General features: G+C 44.1%; 1 protein-coding gene across 1 annotated transcript in view; it reads left to right on the top strand.

The window, feature by feature from the left end:
• Window positions 1-15,712, top strand: part of LOC129337375 (KAT8 regulatory NSL complex subunit 1-like) — a 35,726-nt gene that overhangs the window by 11,362 nt on the left and 8,652 nt on the right. Inside the window, exons 5-10 of the mRNA XM_054990976.1 lie at window positions 2,019-2,160; window positions 3,726-3,923; window positions 7,447-7,577; window positions 10,404-10,611; window positions 12,626-12,791; window positions 15,108-15,245. Of these exons, the coding sequence (XP_054846951.1) occupies window positions 2,019-2,160; window positions 3,726-3,923; window positions 7,447-7,577; window positions 10,404-10,611; window positions 12,626-12,791; window positions 15,108-15,245 (983 nt within the window). The remainder of the gene's footprint in view (window positions 1-2,018; window positions 2,161-3,725; window positions 3,924-7,446; window positions 7,578-10,403; window positions 10,612-12,625; window positions 12,792-15,107; window positions 15,246-15,712) is intronic.

Raw genomic sequence — 15,712 nt, 5'->3', positions numbered from 1 at the left:
TGATGGAAAATTTTATGATCCTCCCCTTACTGGTGGCAGGTTGCAGTTGAGACAACGTAAAGTGCCTGTATCTAGCCATATATACCTTATAAAGACTTCAGTCCTCAGCAAACAAATGTTTGTATCAGCTGCAAAAGGCGTACAATTCAGGTCTCAGACACATAGCTGATTCTGTAGGGTCACACAATTGCCCAAATTCTGATCATTCTAGCCTTTGGATTGAAAGGGGCTTTGTACCAGAGACAGGGAGAAAATTCTATATTGGTTAATTACTTCTATATAGAGGCCCGTGGGAAAGTGTGAGATGGGCATTAGACAACTTCCAGAGTTGCTCATAGGAATAGAAAAATATAAATATAACCCAAAGCTTGGACTTTTGGTGTTGAATGAAAAACAGCCGCTGCTACCTATCGATGATGTGTTGCATTTTCTCTCCTGAAATCCTTTTCATTGGAAAATAGAGGGGAGAAAAAAGTTCAGAGACTAATTTTAAATGGATAGTAAAATGGCTACATGCAGGGGCATGCTGAAGAAGGGCTGCTGGTAGTTTTCTGGGAGACGGGAATTCGGTGGTTGTGTATGTCTAGCCACCATTATTGTTACTGTGATGTCCTCACAGTACTTCAAGTATCTAGCTAGGCTGGTTGAAAGTTCAGCGGAACATTGCTGCAGGCCCTGGTCAATATTCTCCAAGGTCCAGGTTCTGTGACATCTCCTGCTGATCCTGTTTGCGCAGTAATTGCAGGACGAGGCCCTATTTAGAGATGACGGGTTCTTGTCTTCTTGGAAGCGGAGAGTCTTAACAGTGTCCTCAGTTCTGCTTTTGTCTCAACCACTTCTTGGGTAAGGAAAGCACTGTGCTGTCAGCCTCTTCCTCGGTGAGATGGAGATAGTGCAACAGCTCTGAAAGGCAGGCCAGTAAAAAGTCCTTTGTAGGGTATGTGAAGCCGTCTGGGGAAAAAAACACTTGAGTATTATTCTTGGAGCTGCTTTAATTGAAACAGTCGGATGCTTTTTAGGTAGTTGCTTGTTGCACTGGCGGCAGAAACACCAGTAAAAGCTGTCTCCCATTATCCCACCCAGTGAAAGGGTGCTTTGAACTCGAGTATCCTCTTGATGCTAGCTTGTGTCATCCATTCAGTGTGATGACAAAGAATTGTGAGCTGCAAACATCAAAGTTAGTGATTTCTTAAGAGTCTTTCACGGGGATATACTTCTGTACAGAATCTGTTGCCAAGCTGTATGGGTTGGATTTCCTGGGTTTTTTTCCTGTTAGTCTACTTGACCGTAGTTATATTTTAAGAGAGTATGTCTTGTGTATATAGAGAGGGGATTTCAGAGTTCACTACGATCAAATGAGCCGTATCTGTTTTCCAAAGGGATGAGAATGTTGCTTTCCTTTTATGCAGTTCATTAATTTGTTTAATTTTCAAGTCCAATGAGAAAGGGGTTTCACTTGCCTTCCTGTGAAATTTCATAATTTCTCCTGCATAATCTATATCTCGTGTGGCTGTTTAGTAAGTCTCAGTTTTGAATTAATGGCGTGTGAAACTATAGGCTAAGTTTGAATTCTTGATTAATTACAAGTTGTGGAGCAATATGAACTTTGATTTGTGGATTGAACTGGAAGACTTTTCTTCTCACTTGAAAATTGTATTCAGGTTACCAGAATGATAAAGACGTTTGTTTCATTCAGAAAAAGCCCTCCTGAATAATTTGTTTTCGCACTTTGCAGAAAGCTGGGAGAGGCAGGCTATTTCACAAGTTGGTAAAGTAGTTTAGCTGCGAGTCAGCACTCTACTTGTTCGAATCCCACTACATGAGCTCAGTAGGTGGCCTTGGGTAAGCCACTCCTCTCAGCCCCAGCTGGGTTGTGGGGATAATAATAACACTAACTTGTTCACCGCCCTGAGTGAAGCACTAATCTGTCTAGAAGAGCCGTATATAAGTGCAGTTATTATTGTTATTTTTATTAAATGTGACAAAGTAATTCTAAGATGCAAATAATTGCTTTTCAGGCGCCATCTTGCAGAACGCCAGTGGGCAATGGAAAGAGCAGCCATTATCTGTCGGTGGACATGGCTGCAGGCTCAAGTTTCTGACTTAGAGTATCGCATAAGGCAGCAGACTGAAGTTTACAAGCAGCTCCGTGCCGGCAAGGTAGGGCAGTTTCATGCCTTCGTGATGAATTCTCTTTGCAGACATTCTAGATCAAGCCATCAGTAATTCTTTCTTGAACTCCACCTGATTTGGTAACTAGAGTTAGAGATCATTCACTATTAATTGTTTGGGTATCCAGGCAATTGGATACCTGGACTTCCTTCTGGTCCTACTTTTGAAAGTGGATTGGATGGCTTTTTGAAGTGTTATCCAGTCCTGCGATGCTTCATCCAATTCGGAAGTGATTTATTATAGTTTGTTCCTGCTCCACCCCCAGTCTTCCTATCTTATTACATGTATATCGATCTTAAGGCCCTCAGCTTGAATGTGCAGGGCAGATCCTCCTAGTTACAGCGTGCGTTATTAGAGCAGGATAGGCTTCTTGTACACAACTGGAATGTTCAGGGATCTGAAGGGCTGTGATTGAACTATGAATGGAACATTTTGACATTTAGATTTTAAGATCTTGTGAAACACCTGAGCTCTGAGGCTGTCAGTTTTTTAAAACAGCATGACCTGAAACTAGGGACAGGGGGGAGCATAAGAGTGCATGATCCTGAAAACAGAGGAATGCCCTGTCAATCTCTGCCCGTGGTCCTTTCCCACTCCTCTTGCAGTGCCTATTTCTCACCTAATTTGCCTAATTCTTAATATGCTGAGTGAATCGGCCTGAAACTAGTGCAAATACACTAAACGCTTAAATTGTTGCAAGTCGATTCTCATGTACTGCAGTGTTCGTATTTTGGAAGACCGTTGGATCCAATGATTTTTCAGCCAAAGCTGCTGATGGCCATGGATCTTTCCTGTTTTCTCTTCTGACCCTGATAAAATAGTAGTTAGGGCCCATGTGGAGTAATAACCACATGGTCTGATGGGCTGCATTGAGGAGCAAAATCACCTCTCTTCAGAGTCAGCATGGTGTAATGGATGGATGCATCTGGAAATAAAAATCTCAAAACTCTTTGACTTTCTACTTGTCTAGTGGGGCAGTGTGTGTTGGAACTTGGCCACACACTGCAGATCCGGGGTGCTTACAATCTGCAAAAAAGAAAGAAAAATATGCAGAAAGAGAGCTCCAGTTGTACATCAAGGAATGCTCAGTTCTACGCCTTCTATATAAATCTCGCAATTTGGCCATGTGTGCTCAGTTTGGGAAACAAACTGGTTACAAGGAGGAGCAAGCAGCTTTGCAAAGCAGTCGCTGCTTCTCCCAGACGAAAGGTACAAGTCCTTGATATAATCCAGTAAACGCCTTGTCTTTTTAACCAACAAAACATGGTTGCTGTAAGAGTGAGAAGGGTCATCTAAAATGTGCGTGATGATTGGCTGCGCCTAGCTGCCTTCATCATTGTGAAGGCCGCCTGTCCTTGTTTTCATTCTGCAGCTGTGTCACAACCTGCCAAGTTTGAGTAGGCATAGAATGGTTTTAGAATGTTTGCCTTTTTCCAACCACAGTTTAAACCCTCCCTCCAAAGTTATATGGGAAGTTTTCAGTTCTTAATCCCTGGTAATTCTCAGATACATCATAATTCATGCGTGTGAACAATGTCCTTTTTATTCTTCAGGGCCCAGTTGTCTTGGGTGATCTCCAGCAGGAAGATGTGAGGAAGCAGCCAAATAGATTAGGCTCTGCAGCAGTGGCGAGCCCCAGGAGGAATAAAGTGATGTCTCCTTCCTCCAACATGATGGTGCCTACTGGAGACAAGCAGTGCGATTTGTCTCCTTGTATCCCTTCCTACCTCCTGCAGAACACAGAGAAGCAGGTCAGTTAGTAAGAAACATGTACTCTTCTGTGGTAATCAAGAATATTAATGCCTTTTTTTTTTTTGTTAAGGAGTGTGATGTCTTCTGAATAAAATCCCCATTGCCTTATGTCACGGCTGGTAAAAACTCAGTATCTAGAAATTTAACATGGGCATAGAGCCAGAGGAGTTAGCCATCTTAGTCTGCAGTAGCAACTTTAAGAGTAACCAACTTTATTGTAGCAAAAGCTTTCAAGAACTACAGCTCTCTTGTATCTGATGAAGAGAACTGTGGTTCTCGAAAGCTGATGCTACAATAAAGTTGGTTAGTCTTAAAGGCGCTACTGGACTCCTTAGAAATTTAACAGTAGAGAATTGTGACAACACACGGCTGGTGCTTTACAGTTCAGTGCTGGTTTCTGTGTGCAACCTCTTTTGGCCCCTGACCGTTGAGAACTTTGTCCAGCTTCCAGGCTTTTCTCTCCTGGAGGAGGGGGAGGGCAGGCAAGCTGCAGGTGACCTCTGAGTTAGCTGGTGGTACAGATGCTGGAGCAGAAGCAGCCCTTCTACTGATCTCTTTTCCCCAAAGTTGTTTGTTTTTAAGGCTTTTAAACTAACAATTCTGGAAGCGAATAAGATTCCTTTTCAGCCATATTAGCAGCAATCTCATCACCGTTCACTGTTCACTTCATTTTACAAGTGGGAAAACTGAAGCTGAGAGATGGTAACTTGTTTGCTACTTGTTAAGTTTTTGATTGAGTTGATTGGATCTGGGATCAAATCCCATCTTTCCAAGAAACCATACAGGCCCCCTTCAGTACTAGCTTTCTGGAAGGAGGTTGTTCTTCTCTTATATATCTTGAGCACATAATTCTAAGGATGCCTTTATTTGACTCCATTTTCCCTAAGCTGTGCCTTGCTGTCCTTGAGAAACTGACTTCCACCGTGGACTCTTCATTGGCTTGGATTTTCCTGGCACTGTTCCTGATGGCTGCTGGGGATCTCCGTAATGATGGCCAGTGAATAGACTGTGGGGGGAATTCAGTTGCCTCTCCCGCTTGCCCCCCAAAGCTCTTTGTCCTTCCAAAGATCTTCCCCCCTGTTTTCTCCATGCACAGTGAACTAAAGCTCTCCATAAATGATGGAATTTTTTTTGAATGGAAATTTAGTTTCTTTTTTCTAGTGGTCTTTTTGTTATCCCTCTGTTGAAAAGTCCATGGACTGAGAAGGGGTGACCTCTTGGCCACCTCATGTGATGGTCTAAATTGGATAGATCTGAATTTGGATTTGAGAGGTCTTGGAACAGCCGGGTCTGAGGTGCTTGCTGTGCAAAGCCTTCTCTGTGGGAGCTTATTAAAGTAGATGAATTCAGAGGAAAATACAATCAGGTGTTGCCTGAGCGGTGCATTACACTGCTGCTCCGTTACAGTGTCAGACGCTGTAGAAAAAGGATCAGCAGGCCTTTGAGGTACAATCTGTGATCAGTGAAGAACAGGGAGAAACCGGAGCCGTGCGCATTCTGCCAGCTCATTTTCAATATTTCAGATTCAGTATCTTCTTGGCAGTAGGTGCAATCTGCGTATTTAGAATACAAGAGTACACATCCCATTCCTTCCCTGCTAGTTGGATCAAGTTCATTGAAGCCATGTAGTTAGGAGTTCTCCATTTCTTGAAAGTGGCAAGTTGTAGCTTGGTTACAGTATCTTTGTACATTGGAGGCAGCTACCTTGGTGATCTGCTTCTCAGCAGGTAGTGAAGAATACCTCAGGAAGGATGAGGAGGGGTCTCTTCTTCAGAAACGTTCTCATGGATGAGGGGTAGAGAGAGACTGCCATACCTATGCTGAGACTTTAGGATAGCGACTACTAAACAGTGGTAAAGCATACAGGTTTTGCATACAGAACGTTCCTGATTTATTCCTTGGCTCAAGTTTGGAAAAGATCTTTCTCTGCCTTGAGACCCTGGTGAGCTTCCACTAGTAGGGCGTGGGCGATACTAAGCTACACGAAGGGTCTGACTCAGCAGGAGGCAACTCCATATGAACTGAGGCTCATGATGATCCCTGATCTGGTTCAAATGCCTGTCTGCTGATCAGCCACCGCCTTTGCCTGGAGAGCTGAACTCAGCTGCTGAATTTCCAGGGCTGCCTTCCACTTCAACAGTTAACAATGGTTAGTTTCAGTTACGATTCTGTGTGTTGCGAAGCATTGTTCCAAGAGCCGTTCTTTTCGATTTGTTGAAACTTTACGTACTGCTCTCGAAGTGTGAATTTTGATCCTTAAATTTGTTTACAACACAGTTCTTGCATTATAGAAAAGCATGCTGTTTCTGCATGAGAAAGTTAAAACGGCATTTCTTAGGGAAAACTGTAGAAGCTAGTCACAAAGGATTAAAATGCTGAGAATTTTACTCTGACTAATTCATTGGCTCTTGAATAGTCCACCTGCCCACTACTTTTAAGTTATTTTCTGCAGATTTAGAATTTCAAAAGGTGAGAGAAAAATTCTCAGGATAGCAGATTCTGTATCAGATTGTGTTTAAAGGTCAGCAGATGCATAAATGCATTCAAACTTGTGCCTGTGATCAGTTTACCTTTGAGTCTATGTGCTTCCTATTAAATGACTGTTAGCCTCTTACCTATCATGAGGTCTAGTTTTATAAACAAACTGGAGAGCCAGTTTGGTGTAGTGGTTAAGAGCGTGAGACTCTAATCTGGAGAGCCAGGTTTGATTCCCCACTCCTCCACTTGAAGCCAGCTGGGTGACCTTGGGTCAGTCACAGCTTCTAGGAGCTCTCTCAGCCCCACCCACTTCACAGGGTGTTTTGTTGTGGGGATAATAATGACATATTTCATAACCGCTGTGAGTGTGGCATTAGGTTGTCCTGAAGAGCGGTATATAAATCAAATGTTATTATGTTATTATTGTTGTTATAAATGCCACAGTGAACAACTAAGCTTCCTGTACTGCTGCATCTTGTCTGTTAGGAAGAAAAGATGTCGAAAGGGTTCTGATATCTTAAGTAAATTGTTAGCTGTTGCCTGGTAGCTCTAGCCTGACTGCTTGTAGTTGTATGTATTTTCCAAGAGTCATATAACATAATGGCTGTGGTGAGAACAGAAATCTTGAGAAGCTTCCACTTTGGCTTTTTTGAATTGTTGCATTGTAGGATTTGTGCTTTATCTGAAAGTGAAAGGCAAAATTAAGATGATGCAAATTACAGTCTTAATTTACTATGACCTTAATCTGAGGTTTAGTCAGAAGGGTCAAGAAATCATACATTTTTGGACCCATTTCTGAATAAATGTGAGCGCAGGTCCTTGTTGTTTAAACTAAAATACATGTTACATACTTTTAAGTTTTGGAATGCAAGTGGATGGAAATGGCAGGAGATTGTTCTGGGTTGTCCCTGCTGGGGTGTTGCACTTCGGAGCTCTGCTTTCCAATTGCAGATGGCTGCCTTACTCGCCCCCAACCACACACGAGTCTTCCAATTCATTCTGTCACCAAACTTCCCATAGTTTGAGATTTTTTTTCTTTTGCAGAATGCTCGCCTTACACAGTCTTTAAGAAATCTTGTGTGTCAAAGTCCCTCCTGCGCACCCATCAATGGGGGGTCTCCAGAGCCCCCCAAAGCCTGCACATCACCCCATCAAGTCAACGGAATAAGCAACTGGTTAGTCCTCCTTTTCTTACAGGTTGATCAGAGTGGTGCTTGAAATGTATCTTGAGTTGAGCGTTCTCTGCCTGTACCAGCCTTAACGAAAGTGAACAAAATCAACATACATTCTTGAAGGGGAAAGCATTCTCCCATCTGTATGGCTCTTTTGGGAAGTTTTCTGGCCTAACATAAGATAGATGGCATCAATTTGTGAGAAGTTGGTATGTTCAGCTAGTGTGTCTCACTGTCTGGAGCTGGTTGTTGCTTATCCTTGTGCAGTGGGTGCTCTGTCTGTTCTCTGCTGGACTTGGAAGAAAGATTTCAGACTGGTTGTTGCCTGTCAGGCTGCAAATGCTTGTCTTTAGTCTCAGCCTTTTGCATTTCACTATTTGAGCTGGCTTCTGGTCACCTTTTTGCATTCTCCTGATGAACAGGGATGGGTTCCCTATTCCTAGTCTCCCTGCGAGCAAGGCTCTTGGATGTGAGGCCTTAAGGGCCACGTGCGAGGGCTCCTGAACCGAGTCTTGTTCTTCACATCAGCATGGCCCTTTCTCCTCAACACATTTTTTTCATACTCAACCTGGTCAGACAAATTCGGTTTGAACTAGTTGTGGAATCTCCAGTCTCTCTCCAAGTCTCATTCCTTGTTGTTTTTGTTATGGTCAGTCTTCCCTTGAGTATAGGTTTTTATTTATTTATTTTATTTCATTTCCCCCTTTCTCCCCAGTGAAGACTCAAAGTGATTTGTATTGTTCTCACCCATTTTATCCTCACAACATTCCTGTGAGGTACCAGGGTCAAATACCAGAATCCAGGCAGAACCCCGGGCCAGTGTGGTAGCAAACCCCAACATAACAGATGTCAAACGAGAGAATCCAAGCCAAACCAAGTTGGCAAGCCAGTATCAAGGCAGCCGGCCAAACTTGATGCGACACTGGCACGGACACAAACACAGTCCCTTCCCCAAGGACAGTCTCCAAAAGTGAGAGGGAGAGGTTTGGGGGGGGGGCACCCCACGTTCTCTCTCTCCAGTCTGCAGCCTATACAGTCACTGGCTTGAAGGAGCCTAGAGACTGCTGCTGCTGCCGCCATCACTGCTGCTCCTGTTCTTCCCACCCTGTAAAAGAAACCCAAAAGGGGAATGCTGCAGGCAGGAGTTTCATTTTAGGTGTTTCTGTGGGTTCTGCTTGTTTTCATTGGCATAGTCGCATCTGTTCTTGTTCCAGTGATATTTGGGGGGGGGTTCCCCTTCAAGAGTGGCAAGGACAACATTTTTGGCACTGTATTTATTTTCTGCACAGAATTGAGCTTAATTTATGTGGCCGTAAGCACATCTTTGTTGGCTGTCAGCCCTTCTGATATATTGGAGGCATAAAAACAAATGAAAACACAAGCACCGCATTTTTTGCCTGCCTTTTACTTTTTGTATAAGCTGTTAAAGTTAAAGGTGATGAAAAAACATTCTGTTGCCTGTTGGGACAGCCGTCTTTGAGTTCTTCACGGTATTTAACAGTTTGTGTCACCAGAACACTACTGACCGTGCTGTTCATGCAAATCTACTTACCGAGACTAGCTGGTATGTGTGTAATAGACTTTAGTACACGTAGAAGATAAGGAAGTGGAAAAGCCAACTCTTTTGCAGTCTTACTGTTGTGATACTGGCAGACATTGCTACCTTATTTTGAATAAGCGAGGCCTGATACCATCATAGGTGAGTAGTTTTAAACATATAAAGTTGCTTTATAGCAACTAAGACCATCAGTCTGTCTTGCTTAGTAACACCAGCTGACTGGCAGCAGCCCTCTAGGGTGTTTGCCAGAGAGAGAGAGAGAGAGAGAGAGAGAGAGAGAGAGAGAGATCTTTCCCAGCAACCCCTGCTTGATATGGAGGCACCGAGGCTGGAATACGGGACCTTCTGCATGTGAAACAAGCACTTCCCCACTGAGCCACAACCCCCCCCCCCCCCGTTCTAAGTCAGCGTTAAATTCCTAGCAGTAATATATATTTTCCACATTTACTACAGAAGTTAAATGTTGCATTGCAGCGTAACCATCAGCGGGGATCTCGGCAGCGCAATGAAAAATTGAGAGACTTATTTCTGTAAAAAGAAGCCGCGTAACAAGATCTGGGGCAATTTGATAATGGGTAAAATAGATTCACCGCCTGTAGGCATTATACCATAAAGACACGTCGTCTGTTGTCCCTCTTTGGTTCATTGAAGATGCATCACATTTCCAACAGAAACCATCAGTGTTCTCATTTCTTCCTGCTTTCATTAATCAAATGCTTTTGATTGTACTTAATACATTGTACTGCTTTCTTGGCAGTCAGTTGGCTTTGTCCCTTTTTCTAATCAGACTGATTTATTGATCTGTCAGTCTTTGTCTTCAAATGTTTTGTTTTCTTTATTCTTGTACTGAAAATCAAATAGTTAAAAAAATACAGAAATCTAGTTTTGGGAGCTTTCAACAAGCATGAAAAGAACCCTTGGTGTTTTGTAACACGCTGATTCTCACGTTATAGCAGAAAGACCCGAGCCTCAAGTTTTGAAAGAACGTATCCATAATTTCAAAGGTTTGTACTACGTTTGCTGAGCTAGTTGGTCAAGCATGACGAACGCACTACAAATTGTATTTATGACTGTTTTGCCAACAGTTTCGGGATAGTATGATTGCATTAGAAGGAGTAACATTTATTTAAAACTCTTAAAGAGATCGATGCCATCATCTGAGAAACGTCCTAAAGGTGTGGTTCTCTGGGATGGCCAAAATAAACGATTGCCTTTTGCATTCCCTCTTCGCAATAATTCTCAGTGTGTGAAATTCTTCCTTTTGGCTGCAGTTTCAACACTTGCTCCACCAAGTCTTCCTCCCAGGACGGTGCAGGTGCTGGCAGGATTCTCAAGAAACCAAAGCAGCTGAGCAGCAGCCTGCCCGCTGCACCTTCCCCCCCTGACAGCAGCTGTGTCGCCGCTAGAATCCGTCCAGTGTGCAGATACAGGAAACGCAGGCTGGTGAGAGTCAACACAGTCTGTCACCTTTCCAGAAAGGTAGGTGTAAGGTTTCGCTTCTAGGTCTATTGTGGGAACAAGGTTTTTGTAATGTTTGATTTACTCTCATGCTCCAGTAGGAAAAACAAAAAGCATTACATGGAACTTTGAAGAGGAGCAGGTTTATTGTAGCATAAATATTTTTGGACAGGAGCCCTTTTCATAATCAGGTAGGTTTGATGGGATGGACTGTAGTTCCCGAAAGCTCAAGTCACACTAAATCTATTAGGCTGTGCCTTGAGATGCTTTTATGTTTTTCTGCAATAAGCCAACATCTGTGCCCCTTGTGGAATCTGTCGCTTCAGCAGGAGGCATAGTGGAGAGCCAGTGTAGGGATGTAGCTAGAATAGTGTTGGAGTAGGATAGAAACAGAATTGGAAGGGACCCAGGCCAGATTGGCTGAGGATCCTGGAGGGTTCTTGCCTTCCTCTGGGCATACAGCAGGCGTCGCTGGGCGAGATGGGGAGGGGAGATAGTTGTTAATTTCCTGCATTGTGAAGGAGGCTGGACTAGATGACCCCTGGGTATATTTTCTTCAGCTCAGCCTGGGAGACCCAGGTTCAAATCCCCACTCAACCATGAAGCTCATGGGATGACTTTTAATCATCTGTGCTCTCCCAGGCGAACTTAACTTGCGGGAATTGGGAGGGTAAAACAGGAAAGCAAGAATCATGTATGCTGTCCTGAGCTCTTTTGAGCAAGTGTGGCATAAAAAATGTACTGGATGGTTTAGCACATGCAGCCTCTGCACTGTGAGGCCTGGCTGGCTCAGTCCAGCTATTCTGGTTTGCTCCTACCAGTGCCATACCCTTATAAAGGCATCTGCAATATGGTACATCTTGTTTCTTGATTTTTTTCCTTTTGGTATACGTATCTGGATTATTACCTCCAGTACTCTCCTTCAGACACTCTTATGTAAGTTTGTGTGTTGGGATTCTCCGTACCCAAACTCCTCTGCTTTAAAACCAGGGCAGAGGTGGTAGCTGTGCTTTGCGTTGAGTAGCAGTTGCTTTCACGGGTGTTTCTGTAGCAGTGGCTGCCCTTGCCAGTCTTTCCAAGTGTGTTTTGAAACGAAGCCCCACCCACGTTTGGCAGGTCTGCCATTCTGAACGTTTGGAATGGCCGCAACTCTCTGAGCAGCACTTCTTGGGGTCTTGGGCAGAGGGCCTTTTTTTTACCCTACTCTCTGTGGTCACTTCGCTGGATGTGCCGCAGCTCGAGTCTGCTGATCCACAGAGTGACAGCTTCTCTCCGTTTTGGAGTGGTGCAGTTCCTAGAATAGCTCTGAACAAACGTTAATGCAAATTTTCTTAGCTCAGGGTTGGGACTGTACTATGAGAGCCAGTAAAAAGTGGATGTTGGCAAAAAAGAAAAAGAAAAAGCTATGAGCAGTGTAGTAGGAAGTGGCAGTGGTGTGCCTTATTCGGCCCACCCACAGCGCCCCGGTTGCATGTGTGGCCCCAAGAGCTGCTTGGTGGCCTCTGTTCTCTGGAACTTGAATTTTTGGATAGGTCAGTGCAAATTGTGTTTGAATTACTGGGCCTCATGGTCTGGGTTTATAGTGGAAGTGGGAACAAACCCTTGTTAGCCTGACGGAGCCCCTAGGCTCTGAGGGCCAATCACACCTGACTTTGGGGATCCAGGATGGGCTCTCCCAGTGTGAACATTAACTTCAGAGCAGCTGTAGGGTGGGTTCAGTTGGGGCTGAAGCTCTAAAATGGGCGAGGGGTGGGTGGGTTTTAAAGCATCCCCCTGCTCTGTTTCCCTGGGTGCATCCCATTGTACTTGGGTTTTTGCTTAGCAGCAGCTTGAGGTGTTTGCACGAGACGTTTCTCAGGAAGATGTTGCTGCAGAACGCGGTCAACACCACCCACTCGCCTAATTCAAGACTCCTCCAGCTGCTGAATGGCTCAGGAGGAAATTCTATCACAGGTTTCCAGTGTTTCATGTGGTTTCGCCCTGAAACAAAACCATTTCATTTTAGATAGCTGTTCTAATTGTCTTTTTGTTCCAGCCACAGAAGCCTCTTACCAAAAAATGCAGCTGCGAACACCCCAGTTCCTGCATCTTGTGCAATTGTAAGGCCTCCATTCAGACCCTAGACCCAGAAACCATGTCATTGGCGGAGCGGATCGCACTGCTGGATTCTGGCTTCCATCCCATACTCTCGTTTCCTCATGGTGAGTAAAATTAGAGTCTCTACTTACAAAACGAGGGACCTCTTTCTTTAGAAGACTTTTCTTCATCCCTCTTGCCAAGTAAGCATTTGTAGTGAGTGTTGTTCTAGTTCCACGCTTTTGCTCTCCACGTATTGCCAGTGGGCTTCCCTGCACCATCTGTGGGAGCAGCACTTTTCTCATGTCCGAAACCTTCGTTCTGTTTCTCATGCTTCTTCCATCGCAGGAAGGCCTTTCTGGAGCATGAGTGCATAGGTTTTTAAGGCCCCTAAATCTAGAGCAGGCATTGAAAACACGTTGTTTACTGACAGGCTTACAAAGAGCTAACAAGGAGTGTTAAAATTGCTGCTGCCCTTTGAAGGGATTTTTATGTAAGCTGGCCGGTGGCATCAGTTCCAGCAGCCCTGTCTCTGTCATTCTCCTCTACACAGTTGTATTTCTTCTTGTGATACCTGCTGGCAAAAGTCTCAATTTTTGTCCTTTGCAAACACGTATTGAAGAAGGTTTCCATCAAGATGATTTTGTTCAGTCCGTGGCAGCTCATTCTTAAACGTTATAGTTTGTCCCTGGTTCTTTTTTCTGAGCTGATTTTCCAGTCTGCAGGGAAAGAACCAAGAAATGATGGTACAGTTAGGAATTGGAATCTGGTAACCTAGTTGCAGCTTATTCAACGTGTGTGTGCGTGACCATTTTGTATACACAGGGAGAAATCCTCTGGGGCCTCTAAACTAGTTGTCCGGGTAGGTTTTCAACTGTGACGGTGCAACAGATCATGTTTGGGGAGGGAATAAGAGGGAGATGCTTATGCATAGAGTTGCCAGTTTTTTTAATTTAAAAGAAAAGTTGCCACAATCACAACAGGTCCCAGAACTGGATTCCCTGAAAGAGCACAGCTTTGCTTTGTTAGTTGCATTAGTAGAACGTCAGCAGGGCTGCTGACCTACTCATTAAAATACATCTTGTCATTCCAAAAGATTCCCTAGAGTGGCTTATGTAAAATTCAACCACAAAGCAGTATTGAAACATCATCCAAAAAGACCCGCTCACAAGAGAGCAGACAACGCAGAAGATGATTGAGAGAACCTTGGAATCCAAACGTTTTACAAAGAAAGCTTGACACTTAACGGTGATGAAAACATAGTCCCTCCCTCCCTCCCTCCCTCCCTCTCATAGTTGCATCTGCCTTCTGGCCTTGGCCTCTGGGATGGATTTTTGGGGCCAGGGGAAAAGAGGAAGCCGCAAGGCAGTCCCACGGCATGCCTGCATCCAGGCAGTACTAAGGACTTGCTTTCCTTAGGAACTTGTTTTAGAGTTTGCTTGCACCTTTGTTTGAAATGAATGGAAGCTGCTTTGGGAGCAGGCTTTTGCCTGAAAATAAATACAGGCCTCCAAAGATCTTCGGTATTCTGCTGCAACACCAAGTCTTTTTAAAATAATTTTTTAAAATTTAAATTAATAAACTCACAAACTTAAAACAAACCACAACCATACAGTCATCTAAATCATTCACATCTACAATTGTCCACTTCTACAGTTGTCTACAATCATCTAAGCCATACAAAGAACATAAGCACAATCATATAAATCCAGTCATTAATCATATAATTATCAGTCAGATCATATATGTAGAACTTGCTTACGTGTTCTTAACTTTTTCCTTCCATTTAAATATCTTTTTTCTACCTTGTCTGTCTATCTTCATAACTAATAATGATTTTATTACAATATTGCCAATCTCTTCTTTTTATCACTTTGTTTTAATTTAAATTTAAGTTTAAATTCTTGATTTTCAGCTATATAATCAAAAAATACTTTCCATTTTTCTTGGAATTCTGAGGTCAGCAGTGAGCGAGTGAGTGATGTGATGTGATGTGATGTGAGTTTTGCCATTGTTGCATATTCATATAATCAGGAAGGACAGCAGTGATGGGATGTGTTTAAGATGTGTCTGATTCTAAAACTATTTGCAGGTCTGTCTGACTATACAGCTGCCAGATATTAGTGCAAATAATGTATCCGAGGTGTTTGGGATGCAAAGACGGCCTCCGGCTGTTGCTGATAGGGGCCGAAGTGTTGGGCGTGGAGACCGAGTGAGTGTTCAGAACGCCACCTGTCGAAAGGACTTTGTGTGTGTGTGTGTGTGTGTGTGTGTGTGTGTGTGTGTGTGTGTGTGTGTGTGTGTGTGTGTGTGTGTGTGTGTGTGAGAGAGAGAGAGAGAGAGAGAGATGAACTAGGTTGCAGTGAACCTTGGGCTGTGTCGTGTGCCGACTGCAGCTTTGCAGGGTTGGTTTCAAAGCAGCTTCTTTTCTCTGTGTCTAGGCAGCCCTCTCCATCTACACTTTGAAGCCTTGTTGCGGGAGGACCACAGGCTAAGCCATAAGCTCCGGACTTTGAGAATGTCTCACTGGGGGATTAAAGACTTCACAAGCAATTGCTCATCTTCTCTGTCTGCATCTGGTAAATACATCACATAATAGGGAAAGCATGGCTTACGTGAACTAGCGCAGATTCTCCATAGAAGGTGCCGCCTCCTCTTGGGAGGGAGGGAGGGAGGGAGGTGGTCGGGGGATGGGCGTGGCCGCTTGGCTGCCTGAGACCCGAAGATCCACCCAGCAGTGGGATTCTGCTGGAAGCTCACAAGGGATGCGCTGAAGTGATGGCTGCCCCACGTCTCCTCTCCCCAACCCTGGCAGTGACACGTGCTCCCTTTGGAGGTTTCATTTAGGTGAGTCGGTGGCTGTTAGCCATGGCAACTGTCACCCATGACTTTGAGAGCCATCTAGGCAAGTGGGCTTAACCGTGACTCGTGGCAGTGAATCCCATGAGCAAACGTTGTCCTTTATCCCTCCTTTGTCCCACCACGAGTCAACTCATTGGGTGACCACCCGTTGGAATATTGTCACAGATGGGGGAAATCTTTCTGT

This window comes from Eublepharis macularius, chromosome 11, assembly GCF_028583425.1.
Source record: "Eublepharis macularius isolate TG4126 chromosome 11, MPM_Emac_v1.0, whole genome shotgun sequence".
NCBI lineage: Eukaryota > Metazoa > Chordata > Lepidosauria > Squamata > Eublepharidae > Eublepharis > Eublepharis macularius.
The sequence above is the reverse complement of the archived record's forward strand: the minus strand, read 5'-3'. Positions and strand labels throughout refer to the sequence as shown.